We start from the raw sequence: 19,350 nt of genomic DNA, 5'->3' as shown, positions 1-19,350 counted from the left end.
TAGCTGAGTGAGGGGTAGAAGACACTCAGTGCAACGTTAGAAGATAAATGTCTATCAGAATATAGTTTTGACAAGCAAAAAATAAACTGAATAAAAGAACAGACAACAATGTCAATACACAACATACTGAATGGAACATGACAGCAGTCCTAAGCCTGCCAAGCACACAGTTGTTTGCACACATACATTTGACTTTCAAGCACACAACCAAATGATTTTTGCACTTTTTTTCTCCAATCTTTTTTAATTGATGACCTCAAGCTTGGAAGTGTACTAGTCAAATGGTTTTTTTTATGTTTTTTTTTTTATTTATTTTTTTTACAAAAGAGACTTCACATTACGTTATTGGCGCTCCTTGATTCAAGTATTTGTGTTTATATTTGTGTGTTGATATGTTTAATGATATTTTTCTCTACTGGGAAAGTATGCATTTAAAAAACAGGTGATTTCAGGTTATTTAGACAAATTCACATACAGTACAAGTAGTTCAAGGTACTTACTGTAATATGTTCATAAATCCAGAACGTGCATATCCAACTCCAGGTAGGAAAGACATTACTCATGATCCATCAAGTACCAGTTTAACCACTAAACCCATTCCATTTCCTTCAGATCACTTATTTGCGGGGGGAATACATATTGCTCATCTTCAGTTTGTATTGAACCCAGACCTTTTAAGAGGAATAAAAGGTTTCAGAGATTGAGATCCAAGGTGTCTGTTGATGTGCTACCTACCACACACACACCGAGCGTACATATCCATATATATCTATAGTTAAGCAGTAGAGAGAGAGCACGGCCTGCCCCTCAGTGCTGGTGCACACACACCGAGCGGACGTTTGGAGGCCCCCACCCGGCTAATTGGTCTCTGAGCTTGGATCAAGGCAGTTACAGAAACAGGCAATAGTGATTTTTGCTAGTGTGCTGCAGGACGCCGAACAGTCCCAAAAAGGTAGCCTTATCCCATTTTTTTTTTGTTAAGACTTTGTACCTTTTGAAATGCGTCCACTCTCGTTGCCTACCGCAGAAACAGTGAGGCGAGCGACCTGGGCTGATACAGTGGGCCCGAAGCCATCTGGGTCTGTGGAAATATACAGTTGTGGGTCCGCTTTGAGAGGAAACTAAGAAATAGGATAAATACAGCATCCACAAAAAGGCTCCCCAGCCTGCATTCTGACTCCCTGGATGGTAGAAGTTACAGGTTGCTGGACTGGAGACATTTCAGCTAGAAGTGCAGAGCTTTAGTTTTAACATATTATAGATCTTTTATTTTAGTCCGTTTTTTTTATTTTTTATAATTTTTTCTTCTTGATTTTGTGCCAAACTTCATATTAAAATGACGTTAAAATGCAAGAAATTCATTTTTGGTTTAAAAAAATATGTACCCAGGATTACCCAACATCAAACTGACTGTGCACCATAGGATACTTGGATCCGCCAAAGATTTGATCAACAACAGGGCATTCCCCACAAATGGCACCCTATGTCCCTATATAATGCACTACATCGTGAACAGGGTGCCATGAGAGACCCGGCCATATTATCTCAGTGGTTCAGGATGAGGTGTGTTGCCCCCACCCATCTGTTTGATCCCTCCTGCCCCCCTGCCTCCATCACAAAGGTTATCAAAGATCCTCCATCCTGGGAAGAGAAGAGCTCTTTCTCCAGATCGTATAACATGGGCTAGTTTGAGATCTATATATTTTATTGTATTGGCACATAGGATAACATTGGCATCTTACATGCAGAATGGGCCTCTACATTGTAACATTACAGTAGGCCTATAGTTGGGAAGGGAAACCATTACTATCCCGTTCCCCAAAAACAATTCTCCAACCAAAACAAGTCTATAGTACTACTGCACAGCTTGCCATTAGTTAGTGTAGAACTTGGCTCTGTTACACTACAGCAAAAGGACATGCATACAGAGAGAGCTGCATCTTTTAACGTCATCTCCTACCCTGAGTTCAAGCTGATAGGAGATCAGTCTTCTTCAGCACAGTAAAGAGAGGCCTACTATACCTCCACTTCAGTGGTACTAACTCCCCATAGAGGGAGGGAGGAAGTTTGGAATACGACAGTGTTGTGGTTTAAACCCAGCTATAAGGACCAGGAGCGGACATATTCTAAGTGCTGAAGGGTACATACAGCAGGAGGTTAATGGGTCTAGCTCTGTGAGTCGGTGCTCAATCTTTAGGGCAGGATTGGCACGTTGGCTGTAAAGGGCCCGCAGCCTCTAGTCTTTTGCATAGAAACAGAACTGAGTCGCTGTTTATGTCTGGTCAGGGGGAGGGCCATGGCCTAGGTTGTTTGCTTTGGTGGGGACTGGAGGGTGTAGAGTAGCAGCTGTGTGAGTGGGCGAGAGGGGACAGCCCTGGTGGAACCCAGGTGGAGCAGCTAGGGTCAGGCAGGACACACTCACCCATCTGAGACACCCTATTGGTCTAACTTACACTTCTTGAGATACTGCCTGGAAGTACTACAGAATACTGTCCAAAACAAAGCAATGATCAATCAATCAGTTAAGATACTAACTAATAATAGACAATCAATGACGGGCTGTAGTATTGATCCTCGTTTGCATTCAATACACAGGATGAACATACAGAGGCACCTCTGACCAAAGTGTTTCTGCATATGAACAGTGAAAAGGGCTAGTTTCAAGCAGCCATCTTGAAAAGACCACTGCATGTAGACAAAAATAACAAATAAAAAAATACATAACGTCAAACGAAAACTAAATAAAAATTAATCAAACACTGGCAAAATTCCAGAAATTTGACTGTCTCTTGACTTCCAGCTAAAGTGATCTTTGTGTGAAAGAAGATTAGGGGAAATGGAGAGGGTTGGTTGAGACGAGGTCGAGTGCTGCTGGCGCGGTCGTTAGCTGGCTAGCTCCGTGCTGATAGGCCAGTCTTGGAGGGAGCGTGGTTTCCTGCCGGGCTGAGGGTGTCCAATGGGAGAGCTTGGTGCCAGCCCAGGAGGAAATACTGCTGTGGGGGTAGCCTTGCCTAGCGACCATCGCCATGGGCACCACAGCAGAGAGGCACTCAGTGGACCGTGACCGTCCCCCTCCCCACTCCGACCGACCGTTGGCCGGAGACAGGTAACATTGCATGTCTAGTGTCTCCAGACAAGAAAAAGGCTAAACATTTTGGAGTAACAGTGATATTCACTTTGATATAGTTAAAAGAAAATGTCTTTAGAAAAAAATCAAACACTGCAGACTTTTTTGTCAGATAAAAGTAGACTTCCTTTTTTTTCTTTTCTTCATCCTGCTACCATTTTAAGTCCTTGGACCAAAGAGGAACAAACAAATACCAGAAGTTATTTCCAAGTATAGATACAGTACAAAAAGAGCAAGAGTTCTTTTTTTTGTCCGTTTTCAAAGTTGCTGCTCCATTTTTCTGATTTATTGGTTTGCAAGTTGAAGCGTTTAGCTCTCTTCATAAGTGCTATGATAAAACCCTTTGAAATAGACAAAAGGTTACTTAGTCTATCCTTTACATTTTTGCACAGTACCAAATACAAGGAACACTCGTAGTAGATCTACTGCATTAGGATAAACCCCTCTTATTTGGTATTGTGCCAGATCTCCAGTGACCCTCCAGTGACTCCCCCACCTGGATTCAGTCTGTTCAGTGTGGCTGTGGCAACATGGAGAGGAAGGGCTTTCTGATGGTGCTTTCTCATGTACCCCAGTTCAATGTGTACGTATGAGGAGTTTCAGGGCTGCAGAGACAGTTTCTGAACACACAGTTCTAATAGTAACACCATCCTCGCTCCTCCTCTCCGGCAAGAGTTAACGCAACGGTTTTTCATGGGGGGGTCAAGGGGGAGGCCTGGTGGGAATCAAAAATTAGAAAAGGTAAAGTTTCTGTAGTTCTTAAGTTCTTTGCTTTGATCGACAACAAAAATCAAGAACGAAAAATGTAAAGAAACCAGTTCCTGTTTGGACTTGAGTGTGGACGGAAGAAGAAGGGTCTGTGGCGTATATATTGCACAATGTAACTTTCACATCAAGTTGAAGCGTTTTCTTTTTTTTTGTCGTCGTTTCCAGAAACTGGTGGACCATAATGGGGACGAGAGGGTCAACAACGGAACCGACTAATAATGTTAATAATTGACAAGAAGCACCTGTAAGTCTCGTTAGGTGAGTATAGCTGAAGTCGTAGTTCTTCTGAGCAGTGGTAATCTGAACTCCCAGACGTGAATGATTAGGTTCCATCAGACATATACTCAAGAACACACATAAAACAGATGCAGCTAGGTCTGTCGATGTGTAATAATCTCTCAGCTTATGTTGCGATAGATATAAAAATGCGCCCGATATACAAAAAGAACAAAAACAGCAGTGTAAATCCCTTTAAGAACAAATGAACGACCAAAAAAACGGAAAAAGGTTTTAACTGATGATTGGTTGGGTCAGTGTTGACAGGCCTCATACTGCCGAGTGACTTGGGGGTCATCATATTCATTAGGTGCACACGTGGCAAAACGTTTTGCAACAGCATGCGAAAACAAGCATTTCTTATTGGACAAAGTTCAGGTAGTCCCTCAGTTTCAGTCCGCTTGCTTCCGTTTCGTTCCTAGTGAATACGACCTTGGTTGATCACACTTGTTCTGTTCCATTCACTGGCTCAGAGATGGGAACTGAGCAAGCTTTCAAAATCACAATATTTCTTCAGTTTCAATACAATGAAAAAGGCTTGAGATTGAAGGAGGACCTGGGCCGCAGTAGAGCGCTTAAGGCGAATATTAGTGCTTGGAAACAAAACAATAACGTAAGTAAAAGGTCTTTAAACCACGGGCATGCTGGGAATGGCCTTTTTTAAATCAATTTGTAGTTTCGTGGGCAAAGGAAAGATTCAAAATGGCAGCTTCTACGATTGCTTCTCCTAAAAAAACACTTCACACAGAAAGTGCGATATTCATGGAAAACTTAAAAACACTTAATGGTTCTCTCTTCATTGAGTCTTTTCGGCATTTCATTTTTGTTTGCTTCCAACATTTATCAAATACTAAAAACAAAATCCCCTTTTAAAAAGTCAACTAAAAAGAAGGGGAAAAAAACGTAAAAACCGAAGGGCGTAGGGGTCAGCAGTCTTGTGTCGTCGCCCCCAGCCTTCCGGTACACGATTCACAGTTCCGTTGATACTGATTATCGCCACATGATTTGCTTGGTTTTGTTCCTGTTCATTGTAATTTTTTTGTGTATTTATTATTATTTTTCCACTGTCTGTTCCAGCGTTGAAACATCCATTCTCATGGTTGGTTTGTTAGTGTGTTGTCCTACATGGACTCTCCACTCAGCAGGTCGCCTGGCAACAGCGTGTTAATGGGGTTGGGGCTCCCGATAACGCCGCGACTATCATCGCCACTAGGGGGCCCCCACAGGCTGGAGTACTGGGGCACGCCCCCCCACAGCAGGTCTCCACCGGTCTTGGCTCCTCCCCCAAGGCCGCCACTCCAGTGATGGCCAATGGCGTGCTGCTGCGAGCCTCCGCCCATGCGCGTCTGATTGGTGCCGGGGTTAGGCTGCCAGCTGGTGGTGGGCGGAAGCTGCTGCTGCTGGCCTTGTGCAAAGTAGCGGTTCACCTCCTCCTCCCCGGCAAACTCTGCCAGGATGGTGGTGTTCCCCAGCACACACCTAAGAGGACAGGGCTCAGTTATACATCACATACTTACAGGTGTTATAGTATCAACATGGATTTTCTTACACGTGGTGAAGTACAGTACAAGTATTTCTTTATAGGCTTTGCTATTTTGTCAGTGAGATGTATATAGCCTAGAAGTTAAACAAAACATTGTCTCAAGGTCAGACTGAGATAATCACTACCCTGAACAGCATAGAGTATGGGTAAAAGAGAAAACCCACTCCAAAACTATCTTTTGGTATTTTTTTCCATTAGTCCACTAATACAGTCCCACGATGCTTTTTCAAGTCAGCAGTCAAGTTCACACGATATTGGACTTTCAAGAAGCAAACGAGTCACCGGCCACATCATCATGACGACACAAAATCCAGATAGGTTTTTCCCCTTCAAGTTGGGGAGTCTTACATGTGCAGGGACTTCTGGGCCTTGGCAGCCTCCTCCTTGGAGCTGTATCGCACCACAGCGTTTCCCTGGGTCAGGAAGAGGTGGAATGTGATGAGGGGGCCGTGCTGCATGCACAGCGTCCGCAGGGTGGAGCCGTCTATCTGGGGGGTGAGGTTCCTCAGTACCAGCCAGCTACTGGTCCTGTTGGAGCTGTCTGTGCTCCAGGTTGTGCCCTCTGAGAGAAACAGAGAAGGTTGATGATCAGTCAATATTCAGGTCCACATAAAATATAAAGCAATCATTTTTGGTCAATAACTTGTCTTCTATCATGACAACATTTGTATCCATGTACATAAGTTGTCCATTGTTGTCGTCTATGGATGTTCTTTTTTTATTTTTAAATGACATATTTTCATTGTCTCATGTAAGCACTTTTACTATTACCTCAGTGTGACCTTAGGACTCATGTCAAAATAAGGTCACGCGGTTTAGGTTCTCTTTGAAGCCATGATAAAAGTCACTTAAGTCTTATCTGGTAAGCTGCAAGACTTCAGTTTGACAAGGGCCTCTAACCACAGCGGGGTGTGTATTGCTCCACCTTGCTACAGCGAGTGACGAGCGGAGGGGAGCTCAAAACATAAGTGGGGGAGAATCACACTGTACAACGAACACACCTAGGAAAATTACACGCCTATGTGGTGTCCTACACTATGCTTCTTTAGGTAAATGTGTCAAAAACATTATGTTAGGGTAGGATGTTGACACAGCACAAAGTAAGGTCAGCTCAAATCCACAGTCAATGGTTTTCAATGAGCATCAAGTCGAAATCTCAAAACGACTAACTCCGAACCCCTGATCACAGCGTTCATTGATTTTCCTCTACTAGGTATATTACCAGGCTTCTTACAGAGCAACTCCCCCGGTCTATATTTCAGGCTGAGGAGTTCTACTGTGGCATCTCACCTGAGGTGTATGAGCTGCTCCAGCCTTGGGCCAGGCCCAGGGAGTTTCCTCCCCAGGTGGAGGAGGGCTTGGCGGGGTTGGTGAGGCCCGGAGGTGGCCTGGAGGGGGCTGTGTTGTTGCGGGGCCCCTGGGGAACCTTCCACAGCTCGTGGGACAGAGAAGCCTGGGAGGGGTGGGAGATGGGCCCCGGGGACCAGGTGGACTTCATGTCAGATAGTTTACCTGAGAGAGAGCGAGAGAGAGAAGAGGGGGATCTATGAGACCTACTACTGTTGTAGAGATGGAGACCCTCTGTGGAAGCCTATGTTCTATGACACATTGAGGAAATTTATGTAGGCCTATAATCTGCTATTAGAAAGATTCTTAGACATCTAACTTTGGGCAGATGCAAAGTTTTAAAAAGAAGCCCCACATTAACACTTGTTCATCAACAATAAACCTCGGCTTCTTGGGTTTATATATTTCATATCGGAGATCACATTGATGAATACAGGAAACATAAATGTAAAAACAGAATGCGGGTCACTCAGACATTTAAAAAGGGGACATTTTTTAAGTATTCATAGTAATTCTGAGTGGGTTGCTTAGCGGCAACAAAAATGTCACGTCAACACATGCTTATGAATAGGCGTCTAGGGCCACAACATTCAAAGCATTTCTTGATTCAAACACTCCATGAGGAGTACAACGCAATCACATCGTGGCGGACTTGATTAACCAGCACTGGGTAGTTGGTAGTAGGATTACATTTGGCAAAGGAAGGACCTATCTACCATAACATAACACTCAACAAACACAGACTACACACAAACAATAGGATAAAGGTGTGTTGCTATGGTGGTAATTAGGGGAAGGGAAGGGGGTCAAGCATGGGGACCATGGGTCAGCATGTCCACATAGGGGGCTGGACGGGGGGGGGCTGTGGTCTGTACCTGCACTCTCCTCATCCGGGGAGGACAGACTGAAAGAGCTAGTGTAGCAGCCACTGACTGGCCAGTCCGCGGAGGGGGCAGAGCACCGTTCTGAGGCGGTGAAGGAGGGGAGGAGCCTAGCCGTGGTGGCCCATTGTTATGGACAGAGGGGGTGGTGGGGAGAGAAACATGTACAACTTGATTTAAAGAACGTGTATAAATACAATAGGGCTTGTGCTACTGGATGACGCGGTCACAACAAGTGAGGTAGTACTGTAACCCCTTCAGTGCCACAGAAGGGAATAGGATATAAGCTTAAAGTTGTCAATACAGTGAAATGTCAATACAGTAATAGTGTGAGAATCAACAGCAGAGACCTGCCCTGTTAATGAATGTATACAGTCTATTTGACGATCCGTGTATCTTAACAAAGCCAACTAACTCCAGACCCTGTCTCCCTGATAGACCCCCCTCCTCACCTCCGCTGCGGTCACGGAGTAGGTAGCGGTTGACGTCCTGGATGTTGGTGTTGATGGTGGGGCCGCTGGGAACACTTCCTGGGGTCATGTTGGGGTCGTTCTCAGGGTCAATGTTCTGCAGGCCCTTCCAGGGCACGCCTGGACAGAACTCTGAGACGACAACATGGAGGACAATACAGTCAGTACATTGGTTATTTGACATTTAAAAACCCACGTTGTGGGGAACAAAAAAAAGTGTTTATCTTTCTAAAATCAAAAGTTTAGAAGAGTTTTAAATCTCTTTTCTTTGTCCTCCATCAGTAAAGTGTCAGGATCACGTGTGAAATAAAGTTTGATCTGATTGAAAGGGAGTTAGGAATGTCGGTCTTCTCTACCAACCTGGGGGCCAGTTGATATTCGTTCCGTTGGTGATCTGGTCCTTGGGGCTCTTTCCCGGTCCCTGGCCCCAGCTGTCAGGGGGAACCAGGGGGGAGGTGGGGGACTCAGACCCACCCATCATACTGTAGGGGCTGTAGGAGTCATCCATGTGGGGGGGCTTTCCAGGGGGCCCAGATTAGAAGCAGCAGAAATGGCACCTAGGAAAAGTCAAAGAAATGTATTTATTTATTTATTTGACATTTAAAATACATACAATACCAGTCAAAAGTTGACACATCTACTCATTCAAGGGTTTCTTTATTTTTTACTATTTTCTACATTGTAGAATAATTCTCTCAACCAGCTTCATGAGGTAGTCACCTGGAATGCATTTCAATTAACAGGTGTTCCTTATTAAAAGTTCATTTGCGTTCTTAACTTCTTACGGGTACGTGGGACGGTAGCGCCCCACCTGGCCAACATCCAGTGAAATTGCAGAACGCAAAATTCAAAAACACTGAATTCAAATATTTAACATTCTTGAAATTATATGTTATACATCAAAATAAAGCTCAACTTCTTGTTAATCCAGCCGCCGTGTCAGATTTCAAGAAGGCTTTACAGCAAAAGCAAACCATAGAATTATCTGAGGACAGCACCCCGCATAAAAACACATGAAAATCATATTTAAACCAGGCAGGTGCGACACGAAAGTCAGAAATAACGATATAAAATGCCTTACCTTTGATGATCTTCTGTTGGCACTCCAAAAGGTCCCAGTTACATCACAAATGGTCCTTTTGTTTGATAATGTCCTTCTTTATATCCATAAAAACTCAGTTTAGCTGGCGAGCTTCAGTCAATAATCCACTCAGTTTCCCTCCATCAAAATGCATACAAAATTAATCCCAAACATTACTAATAAACTTTTCCAAACAACGTTTATAATCAAACCTTAGGTATCCTAATATGCAAATAAACAATACAATTTAAGACAGAATAGTATGTTCATTACCGGATATAAATAAGAAAGAACATGCTTTCCTCCACGCGCTTGGAAACACTACAGCCAAAATGGGAGCCACCTAGAAAACTACAATTTCTGGGTCATTTTACCAAAAACCAGCCTGAAACTCTTTCTAAAGACTGTTGACATCTAGTGGAAGCCCTAGGAACTGCAATTTGGGAGGACTTGGGTGTATAATTTTAGTACTAGCCATTGAAAATAGTGGAGTGTTTTAACACTTTAGAGTGTTTATCTATCTAAATCTACCAATTATATGCATATCCTAGCTTCTGGACCTGAGTAACAGGCAGTTTACTTTGGACATCCGGATGTCAAAATACTGCCCCCTACTCCAGAGAGGTTAAAGTGTTTCAGCCAATCAGTTGTGTTATAACATGGTCGCAGTGGTATACAGAAGGAAGACCCAGAGTTACCTCTGCTGTAGAGGATAAGTTCATTGTTACCAGCCTCAGAAATTGCAGCCCACGATGCAGTGCTAGCTGTGCCACTAGAGATCCTGGTTCGAGTCCAGGCTCTGTCGCAGACAGCCGCGACCAGGAGACCCATGGGGCGGCACACAATTGGCCCAGTGTCATCCGGGTTAAGGAGGGTCCTTGTCCCATAGCTGGCTTCTGGTTTAAGCAGGGATTGTGTGGCTCAGCTGGGTCGTGTTTCGGAGGACGCACAGCTCTCGACCTTCGCCTCTCCCGAGTACGTACTGGAGTTGCAGCGATAGGACTAGACTAACTACCAATTGGATACAACAAAATTGGGGAGAAAAAGGGAGAAGAAAATAAAATTGCAGGCTAAATGCTTCAAAGTTCAAGTAACAGACACATCGCAACATCAACTGTTCAGAGAAGACAGCGTGATTCAGGCTTTCATGGTCGAATTGCTGCAAAGAATCCACTACTAAAGGACACCAATAAGAAGAAGAGACTTGCTTGGGCCAAATAACAAGGGCAATGGACATTAGACCGGTGGAAATGTTTCCTTCGGTCTGAGGAGTCCAAATTTGAGATTTTTGGTTCCAACCACCGTGTCTTTGTGAGCCGCAGAGTAGGTGATCTCCGCATGTGTGGTTCCCACCGTGAAGCATGGAGGTTGTGGTGTGATGGTGCTTTAATTGTTCAGCAATCTTATGGCTTGGAGGTAGAAGCTGTGAAGGAGCCTTTTGGTCCTAGATTTGGCGCTCCAATACCGCTTGCCGTGCGGTAGCAGAGAAAACAGTCTATGACTTGGTGACTGGAGTCTGACCATTTTTTGGGCTTTCCTCTGACATCGCATTTAGCGCATCTGTTGCCTGTAATCCATGGCTTCTGGTAGGGATATGTACATACGGTCACTGTGGGGGACGACAGACGATGCACTTCTGGATGAAGACGATGACTTAGGTGGTATATTCCTTAATGCCATTGGATGAATCCTGGAACATATTCCAGTCTGTGCTAGCAAAACAGTCCTACAGCGTAGCATCCGCGTCATCTGACCACTTCCGTAGTGAGCGAGTCACTGGTACTTCCTGCTTTAGTTTTTGCTTGTAAACAGAATGATAGAATTATGATTAGATTTGGCAAATGGAGGGCAGAGGAGAGTTTTGTATGCGTGTGTGTGGAGTAAAGGTGGTCTAGAGTTTTTTTCCCCCCCTCTGGTTGCACTGGTTTTCCTCTGGTGACATGCTAGTAGAAATGAGGTAAAACGGATTTTAGTTTGCCTGCATTAAAGTCCCAAGGCACTAGGAGCGCCACTTCTGGATGAGCATTTTCTTGTTTGCTTATGGCCTTATACAGTTGCTTGAGTGCAGTATTAGTGCCAGCATCGGTTTGTGGTGGTAAATAGATGGCTATGAATAATATAGATGAGAACTCTTGGTAGATAGTGTTGTCTACAGCTTGTCATAAGGTACTCTACCCCAAGCGAGCAATACCTCAAGACTTCTTTAAAGGATAAAGCTTCTTCCAGTTCGAGGTGAGTAATTGTTAATCTGATGTCCAGAAGTTATTTTTGGTCATAAGAGACGGTAGCAGCAACACTATGTACAAAATAGGTTAAAAATAAGTTAACTTCTTTGGGATAGGGGGTGGCATTTTCATTTTTGGATGAATAGCGGGCCCAGAGTAAACTGCCTCCTACTCAGTCTCAGATGCTAAATATATGCATATTATTATTAGTATTGGATAGAAAACACTGAAGTTTCTAAAAACTGTTTGAATGATGTCTGTGAGTATAACAGAACTCATATGGCAGGCAAAAACCTGAGAAAAAAATCCAAACAGGAAGTGGGAAATCTGAGGTTTGTAGTTTTTGAACTCAGCCCCTATCAAATACACAGTGGGATATGGGTAATTTTGCAATTCCTAAGGCTTCCAATAGATATCAACAGTCTTTAGAACGTTGTTTCAGACTTCTACTGTGAAGGGGGGCCGGATGAGAGGGGAATGAGTCCGCGGTCTGGCAGCAGCCTCGATCTCAGTCACGAGTATTTTACATGAGATGTAGCTCTCGTTCAATTGCTTTTCTACAGACAATGGAATTCTCCGGTTGGAACATTGAACATTTATGATAAAACATCGTAAAGATTGATTCTATACTTAGTTTGACAAGTTTCTACGACCTGTAATAACTTTTTAGAACTTTTTGTCTGACGTTCGGCTGGGCCTGAACGCGCGTTTGGATTTGTTTACCAAACGCCCTAACAAAAGAAGCTATTTGGACATAAATTATGGACTTTATGGAACAAATCAAACATTTATTGTCGAACTGGGATTCCTGGGAGTGCATTCTGATGAAGATCAAAGGTAAGTGAATATTTATAATGCTATTTCTGACTAATGTTGACTGCGCAACATGGCGGATATTTATTTTGGCTGTTTTGGGCTCCGTACTCAGATTATGTGTTTTTGAAATCAGACACAGCGGTTGCATTAACCTCTCTGCGCACGGAACCCGCTAGCGGGCTGAAATTCCACAACATACGGTGATCGCTACATAAATAGTCATGTTAAACATTCATGAAAATACTAGTGTCTCACATGTATTGAAAGCCTAGAATCTTGCTAATCTAACTGCGTTGTCAGATTTAAAAAAGGATTTACTGCGAAATAATGCGATGTGATTATTTGAGGATAGAGCCCCATAAAATATCATTTTAAACAGCACAGGCGTATCAATCACAAACCGCATTAAAATAAATTGTGTACCTTTGACGATCTTCGTCTGTTTGCAATTCCAATGCTCATTGTTACACAATGAATGATCTTTTGTTTGATAAAATCCATTTTTATAGCCTAACAAAAAACATTTTGTGAACCGCTTGTGTTGTGAATTCCGTCTCATTCCATTTTCGACGACACATTCCAGGTAAATAACCGCCACAGAACGTGACTTTTCCAGTCATGTTTGGTTTCACTGCAATCAACTGGTTTGTTTGTAACACAATCAAACCTGATGGGCCATTTTGCGAGACGTATTGACTGAAAGAAACCGATTTGAAGACAACAAGTCATGACATCATTGTGCACCAATGATTTGCCCGCTGTTTCGTTTATTGACTGTTTTGAAATCTAGCTGGGTAGATTGCCAATGAGCTGAGCTAAACGGCAATACGCCATGTTTATGTGTTGCAAGACCAACCCATGTAGTAAGCTTCAGCGTAAAGTGAGTCATTCGCTATTGAAGTTTCATACCGGAAGAAGCTACGCATATTACGCACTGCAGTGTTTGGTGAATGCGCAGATTCAGCTGTTTATATATCAATCATTATTGCGACTAAGTCAGGGAAAGCTAAATCTAAGTCTGGATATACAGATGTACACACAATTTTAGAATAAATTGATTGGGAAGGTGAGACAGAGATTGTTGAAGGACACTTCATTTAGCGATTGTGGAGGAATAAGTTTTGACCGGGAGAAGACATCGTTTTGGACTGGTAAGTTCTTATCATGCTAATGCCCTTGTTTGAAATTAATAATATAAAATATTATTTGTGATTTTTTTATTTTATTTAGAAGCAATATATAAACATGTAATGTCATGAAATGTGAGATGCGTGTCTGCCGCCCCACCCCAACCCACATGAAATAGCCTATTTGAGGCTGTTGAGGAGAGGGCAGGACCACATCAATGGCCAAAGTGAAATGGAGACAGTAGATACAGCTGGTCTGTTGTAATACAATGAAGACAATAGATCTAGCTGAAATGTCATAATATTAAAGAGACAGTAGATCTAGCAGGTAATAATAATATAATAATATATTCAACTTTCAACTCTCTATATATATATCTGTTTATTATACCTGTTGATACAGGGCTCATGTGAGAAACTATTCTAACTGAACATTTTCTTTCACAGTGACACTGACTCCGAATGGGAGTCTTATCGGGTGTCCTGTGTGAATTTAAATATGCTCTCCAATTCTCTCTCTCGGGGGACCTGAGCCCTAGGACCATGCGTCAGGACTACCTGGCATGATGACTCCTTGCTGTCCCCAGTCCACTTGGCCTTGCCGCTGTTCCAGTTTCAACTGTTCTGCCTTCGGCTATGGAACCCTAAACTGTTCATTTTTACTCTTGAGGTACTGTCCTGTTGCACCCTCTACAACCACTGTGATCTCCACCCGGCACAGCCAGAAGATGACTGGCCACCCCTCATAGCCTGGTTCCTCTCTAGGTTTCTTCCTAGGAGTTTTTCCTAGCCACCGTGCCTCTACACCTGTATTGCTTGCTGTTTGGGGTTTTAGGCTGGGGCTATATAAATAGATTTCCAAATATTGAAAGTGTGTAAATAGTTACTCATGTTATTTTGTATATATATTTTTTTTTTCTTCATATATTTTTTAATCAATAATTATACATTTTTCTCTATTCTTTTTTTTTTGGGGGGGGTGTTAGAATACCATTTTGGTATTTTGTATATAGTTATTTGTTTCAAAATGTATACCTTCACCAATTTGGCCACTTGGGTACATTTGGGCTACTTGTGTGGGACACCTGGGTGACTAAATGTAATGTAGCACACTCATTTTGGAAGTTATCATTCTGAAACTTTGCAACAGTACTGTTGCCCTCATATTTTTCACTGAAATTGTCCCCATCATCCTATCTGAATGTTTGTTTTATCTTGTTCATTTTAAAGATGATTAAAAAATAAAAATGTTTTTTTCCCCCATTGTTTTATCTAAACCAGATATATTGTGTTATATTCTCCTACATTCAATTCACATTTACACAAACTTCAGAGTGTTTTCCTTTCAAATGGTACCAAGAATATGCATATCCTTGGTTCGGTTCCTGAGCTACAGGCTGTTAGATTTGGGTATGTCTTCAGGCGGAAATTGCACAAAGTAGGGGGGGAGCTGCAAGAGGTTAAGGAGAAGTTTATCTATATTTCCATGTATAACACATGTATTTTCATCAACATTTATAATGAGTATTTCTGTAAATTGACGTGGCTCTCTGCAAAATCACTGAACGTAACACGCCAATGTAAAATGAGATGTAAAATGTAAAATTCAGTTGGTTAGGAGCACGTAAAACCTCAGCCATCCTCTCCGGCTCCATTCTACTTACTACAATGACACCACACCTCCAGGCTGTGTAAGGGCTATTTGACCAAGGAGGAGAGTGATGGAGTACTGCATCAGATGACCTGGCCTCCACAATCACCTGACCTCAACCCAATTGAGATGGTTTGGGATGAGTTGGAGCACAGAGTAAAGGAAAAGCAGCCAACAAGTGCTCAGCATATGTGGGAACTCCTTCAAGACTGTTGGAAAAGCATTCCAGGGGAAGCTGGTTGAGAGAATGCCAAGAGTGTGCAAAGTTGTCATCAAGGCAAAGGGTGGCTTCTTTGAAGAATCTCAAATATATATATTTTTTGATTTGTTTAACACGTTTTTGGTTACTACATGATTCCATGTGTTATTTCATAGTTTGTCTTCACTATTATTCTACAATGCAGAAAATAGTAAAAATAAAGAAAAACCCTTGAATGAGTAGATTTGTCCAAACTTTTGACTGGTACTGTATATATATATATGTCTCAGCCACTGGCGTACAAAAATACATAAATGGAAATCATAGAGGCTTAAAAACATGACAAAGTAAGAGTGGTTGTCAGTGTTGCTCTTAGTGGAGTATGGAGGGCAAAAGGAACACTGGGCTGCAAGAATACATCCAGATGAATACCAACACGAGACATTTGAGAAATAGATATGGATTTAAATAGTAATTTTAAGTGTCAGACACTAAAGAGATAAACAACTGATTTCATACTAAATACTTCCAGTTGAGATGTCCCATACCGTTTCATCACTGAGATATGTGGAAACATACAAAAGCCTTCGAGTAATGACAACACCTGTTTACTGGTGCAAGTTGATTACTATAAGAAGGGCAGAACAGCAGCTTGATGCTCACACTACAGTGGGAGAGGTTAGGGGATGTGGTGTTTGTGGCTCACACGTTATAGTGTTAACGTGTCTGTTGTGAATGCCAAACAGTGTGACAGAAACCAAGAGAATGTCTGTGTTGGCGTGAAGTACGTTAATGTTATTCAGAGCGAGTCAACTGAAAGACACTATTCTAAGAAAGTGAGCAGCTAACCCAATTTTGCTATCGAGAAGACTAATAGATTGAATTCTTGTTTGACAGCATATATACACACATACATATATACATACACACACACTGCTCGAAAAAATAAAGGGAACACTAAAATAACCCATCCTAGATCTGAATGAATGAAATATTCTTATTAAATACTTTTTTCTTTACATAGTTGAATGTGCTGACAAAATCACACAAAAATGATCAATGGAAATCAAATTGATCAACCCATGGAGGTCTGGATTTTGAGTCACACTCAAAATTAAAGTGGAAAACCACACTACAGGCTGATCCAACTTTGATGTAATGTCCTTAAAACAAGTCAAAATGAGACTCAGTAGTGTGTGTGGCCTCCACGTGCCTGTATGACCTCCCAACAACGCCTGGGCTTGCTCCTGATGAGGTGGCGGATGGTCTCCTGAGGGATCTCCTCCCAGACCTGGACTAAAGCATCCGCCAACTCCTGGACAGTCTGTGGTGCAACGTGGCGTTGGTGGATGGAGCGAGACATGATGTCCCAGATGTGCTCAATTTGATTCAGGTCTGGGGAACGGGGGGGCCAGTCCATAGCATCAATGCCTTCCTCTTGCAGGAACTGCCAACACACTCCAGCCACATGAGGTCTAGCATTGTCTTGCATTAGGAGGAACCCAGGGCCAACCGCACCAGCATATGGTCTCACAAGGGGTCTGAGGATCTCATCTCAGTACATAATGGCAGTCGGGCTACCTCTGGCGAGCACAAGGAGGGCTGTGCGGCCCCCCAAAGAAATACCACCCCACACCATGACTGACCCACCGCCAAACCAGTCATGCTGGAGGATGTTGCAGGCAGCAGAACGTTCTCCACGGCGTCTCCAGACTGTCACATGTGCTCAGTGTGAACCTGCTTTCATCTGTGAAGAGCACAGGGCGCCAGTAGCGAATTTGCCCATCTTGGTGTTCTCTGTAAGCACAACCCCCACCTGTGGACGTCGGGCCCTGATACCACCCTCATGGAGTCTGTTTCTGACCGTTTGAGCAGACACATGCACATTTGTGGCCTGCTGGAGGTCATTTTACATTTACATTACATTTAAGTCATTTAGCAGACGCTCTTATCCAGAGCGACTTACAAATTGGTGCGTTCACCTTAAGACATCCAGTGGAACAGCCACTTTACAATAGTGCATCTAAATCTTTTAAGGGGGGTGAGAAGGATTACTTTATCCTATCCTAGGTATTCCTGAAAGAGGTGGGGTTTCAGGTGTCTCCGGAAGGTGGTGATTGACTCCGCTGTCCTGGCGTCGTGAGGGAGTTTGTTCCACCATTGGGGGGCCAGAGCAGCGAACAGTTTTGACTGGGCTGTGCGGGAACTGTACTTCCTCAGTGGTAGGGAGGCGAGCAGGCCAGAGGTGGATGAACGCAGTGCCCTTGTTTGGGTGTAGGGCCTGATCAGAGCCTGGAGGTACTGAGGTGTCGTTCCCCTCACAGCTCCGTAGGCAAGCACCATGGTCTTGTAGCGGATGCGAGCTTCAACTGGAAGCCAGTGGAGAGAGCGGAGGAGCGGGGTGACGTGAGAGAACTTGGGAAGGTTGAACACCAGATGGGCTGCGGCGTTCTGGATGAGTTGTAGGGGTTTAATGGCACAGGCAGGGAGCCCAGCCAACAGCGATTGCATTTTGCAGGGCTCTGGCAATGCTCCTCCTTGCACAAAGGCGGAGGTAGCGGTCCTGCTGCTGGTTTGTTGCCCTCCTACGGCCTCCTCCACGTCTCCTGATGTACTGGCCTGTCTCCTGGTAGCGCCTCCATGCTCTGGACACTACGCTGACAGACACAGCAAACCTTCTTGCCACAGCTCGCATTGATGTTCCATCCTGGATGAGCTGCACTACCTGAGCCACTTGTGTGGGTTGTAGACTCCGTCTCATGCTACCACTAGAGTGAAAGCACCGCCAGCATTCAAAAGTGACCAAAACATCAGCCAGGAAGCATAGGAACTGAGAAGTGGTCTGGTCACCACCTGCAGAACCACTCCTTTATTGGGGTTTTCTTGCTAATTGCCTATAATTTCCACCTGTTGTCTATTCCATTTGCACAACAGCATGTGAAATTTATTATCAATCAGTGTTGCTTCCTAAGTGGACAGTTTGATTTCACAGAAGTGTGATTGACTTGGAGTTAGATTGTGTTGTTTAAGTGTTCCCTTTATTTTTGAGCAGTGTATTTATTGCCCCCGAGGGAAAACCAGAATTGAATGGGACTTAGTCATACAGTTCCTAGTGTTCCTCCTACCGTGCTTATTGAGGTTGGCCTCCATGTGGGAGGAGTTTCCAGAGAGGCTGTCCATGGAGTTGGGGTGGGTCCACTGGGACAGACGGGACTGAGGCTGGGGAGGCTCCTTCATGGACAGGCCCCCCACCTCCATGCAGTTTACATTCATGTTTGGATTGAGTCCAGCTAAGAGACAGAAAACATCTAACATTGAATACACAGCTCAACACAAACCAGATTGATAAAGTAGGACATTGCAGAGACTTATACTGACGTATAGGCTTACTAGTTATACAAACAGCTGGTTTGTGAGAGATGTAGCGAGAGCGTAGGGGCTGAAGGAGTGCATGTGTGAGTGACAATGTGTGTGTAGGACCTGTGTGCTGGACTCACAGAGGGGGTAGGGGCTGTAGGAGCTGGGAGAAGAATGCGGCTCTTTGGTGTGCAGGTCGGAGAGGCCCGGAGCCTGGGGGTGGCCTGGGAATGAGTCCAGGGCTGATTTGCCTTGGCCGGGGTGCAGGCCTGAGGAGGAGTGGGAGCCGGGGGGCTGCTGCTTCATCAGCAGGGCCTGGTACAGCTGACGCTGGTGCTGTTGGATCTGCTGCTGCATGTTATTGATTGTACGTGCAACCTGGGAGCAAGAGAGCGAGAAAGAAACAGAATGGGAGAAAGAGGGGGACAAAGGAGAGAGAAAGAGAATGGGGGCATAAGGCTACAATGACCGTGGCATGACTC

The 19,350-nt window shown here is 43.9% G+C and overlaps 1 protein-coding gene across 1 annotated transcript in view; it reads right to left on the bottom strand.

Annotated features, from left to right (window-relative positions):
• Nucleotides 1–262: 262 nt before the first annotated feature.
• The window catches only part of LOC115142458 (trinucleotide repeat-containing gene 6C protein-like), an 85,026-nt gene continuing 65,938 nt past the window's right edge, over nt 263–19,350 (bottom strand). Inside the window, 10 exon segments of the mRNA XM_029681944.2 lie at nt 263–5,650; nt 6,063–6,276; nt 7,005–7,226; nt 7,937–8,008; nt 8,011–8,052; nt 8,395–8,544; nt 8,773–8,946; nt 8,949–8,969; nt 18,637–18,801; nt 19,009–19,246. Of these exon segments, the coding sequence (XP_029537804.2) occupies nt 5,293–5,650; nt 6,063–6,276; nt 7,005–7,226; nt 7,937–8,008; nt 8,011–8,052; nt 8,395–8,544; nt 8,773–8,946; nt 8,949–8,969; nt 18,637–18,801; nt 19,009–19,246 (1,656 nt within the window). The 3' untranslated portion in view covers nt 263–5,292.

Source organism: Oncorhynchus nerka, linkage group LG15 (assembly GCF_034236695.1).
Source record: "Oncorhynchus nerka isolate Pitt River linkage group LG15, Oner_Uvic_2.0, whole genome shotgun sequence".
NCBI lineage: Eukaryota > Metazoa > Chordata > Actinopteri > Salmoniformes > Salmonidae > Oncorhynchus > Oncorhynchus nerka.
Note: the sequence above shows the minus strand (reverse complement) of the source record. Positions and strands in the feature narration are given on the sequence as shown.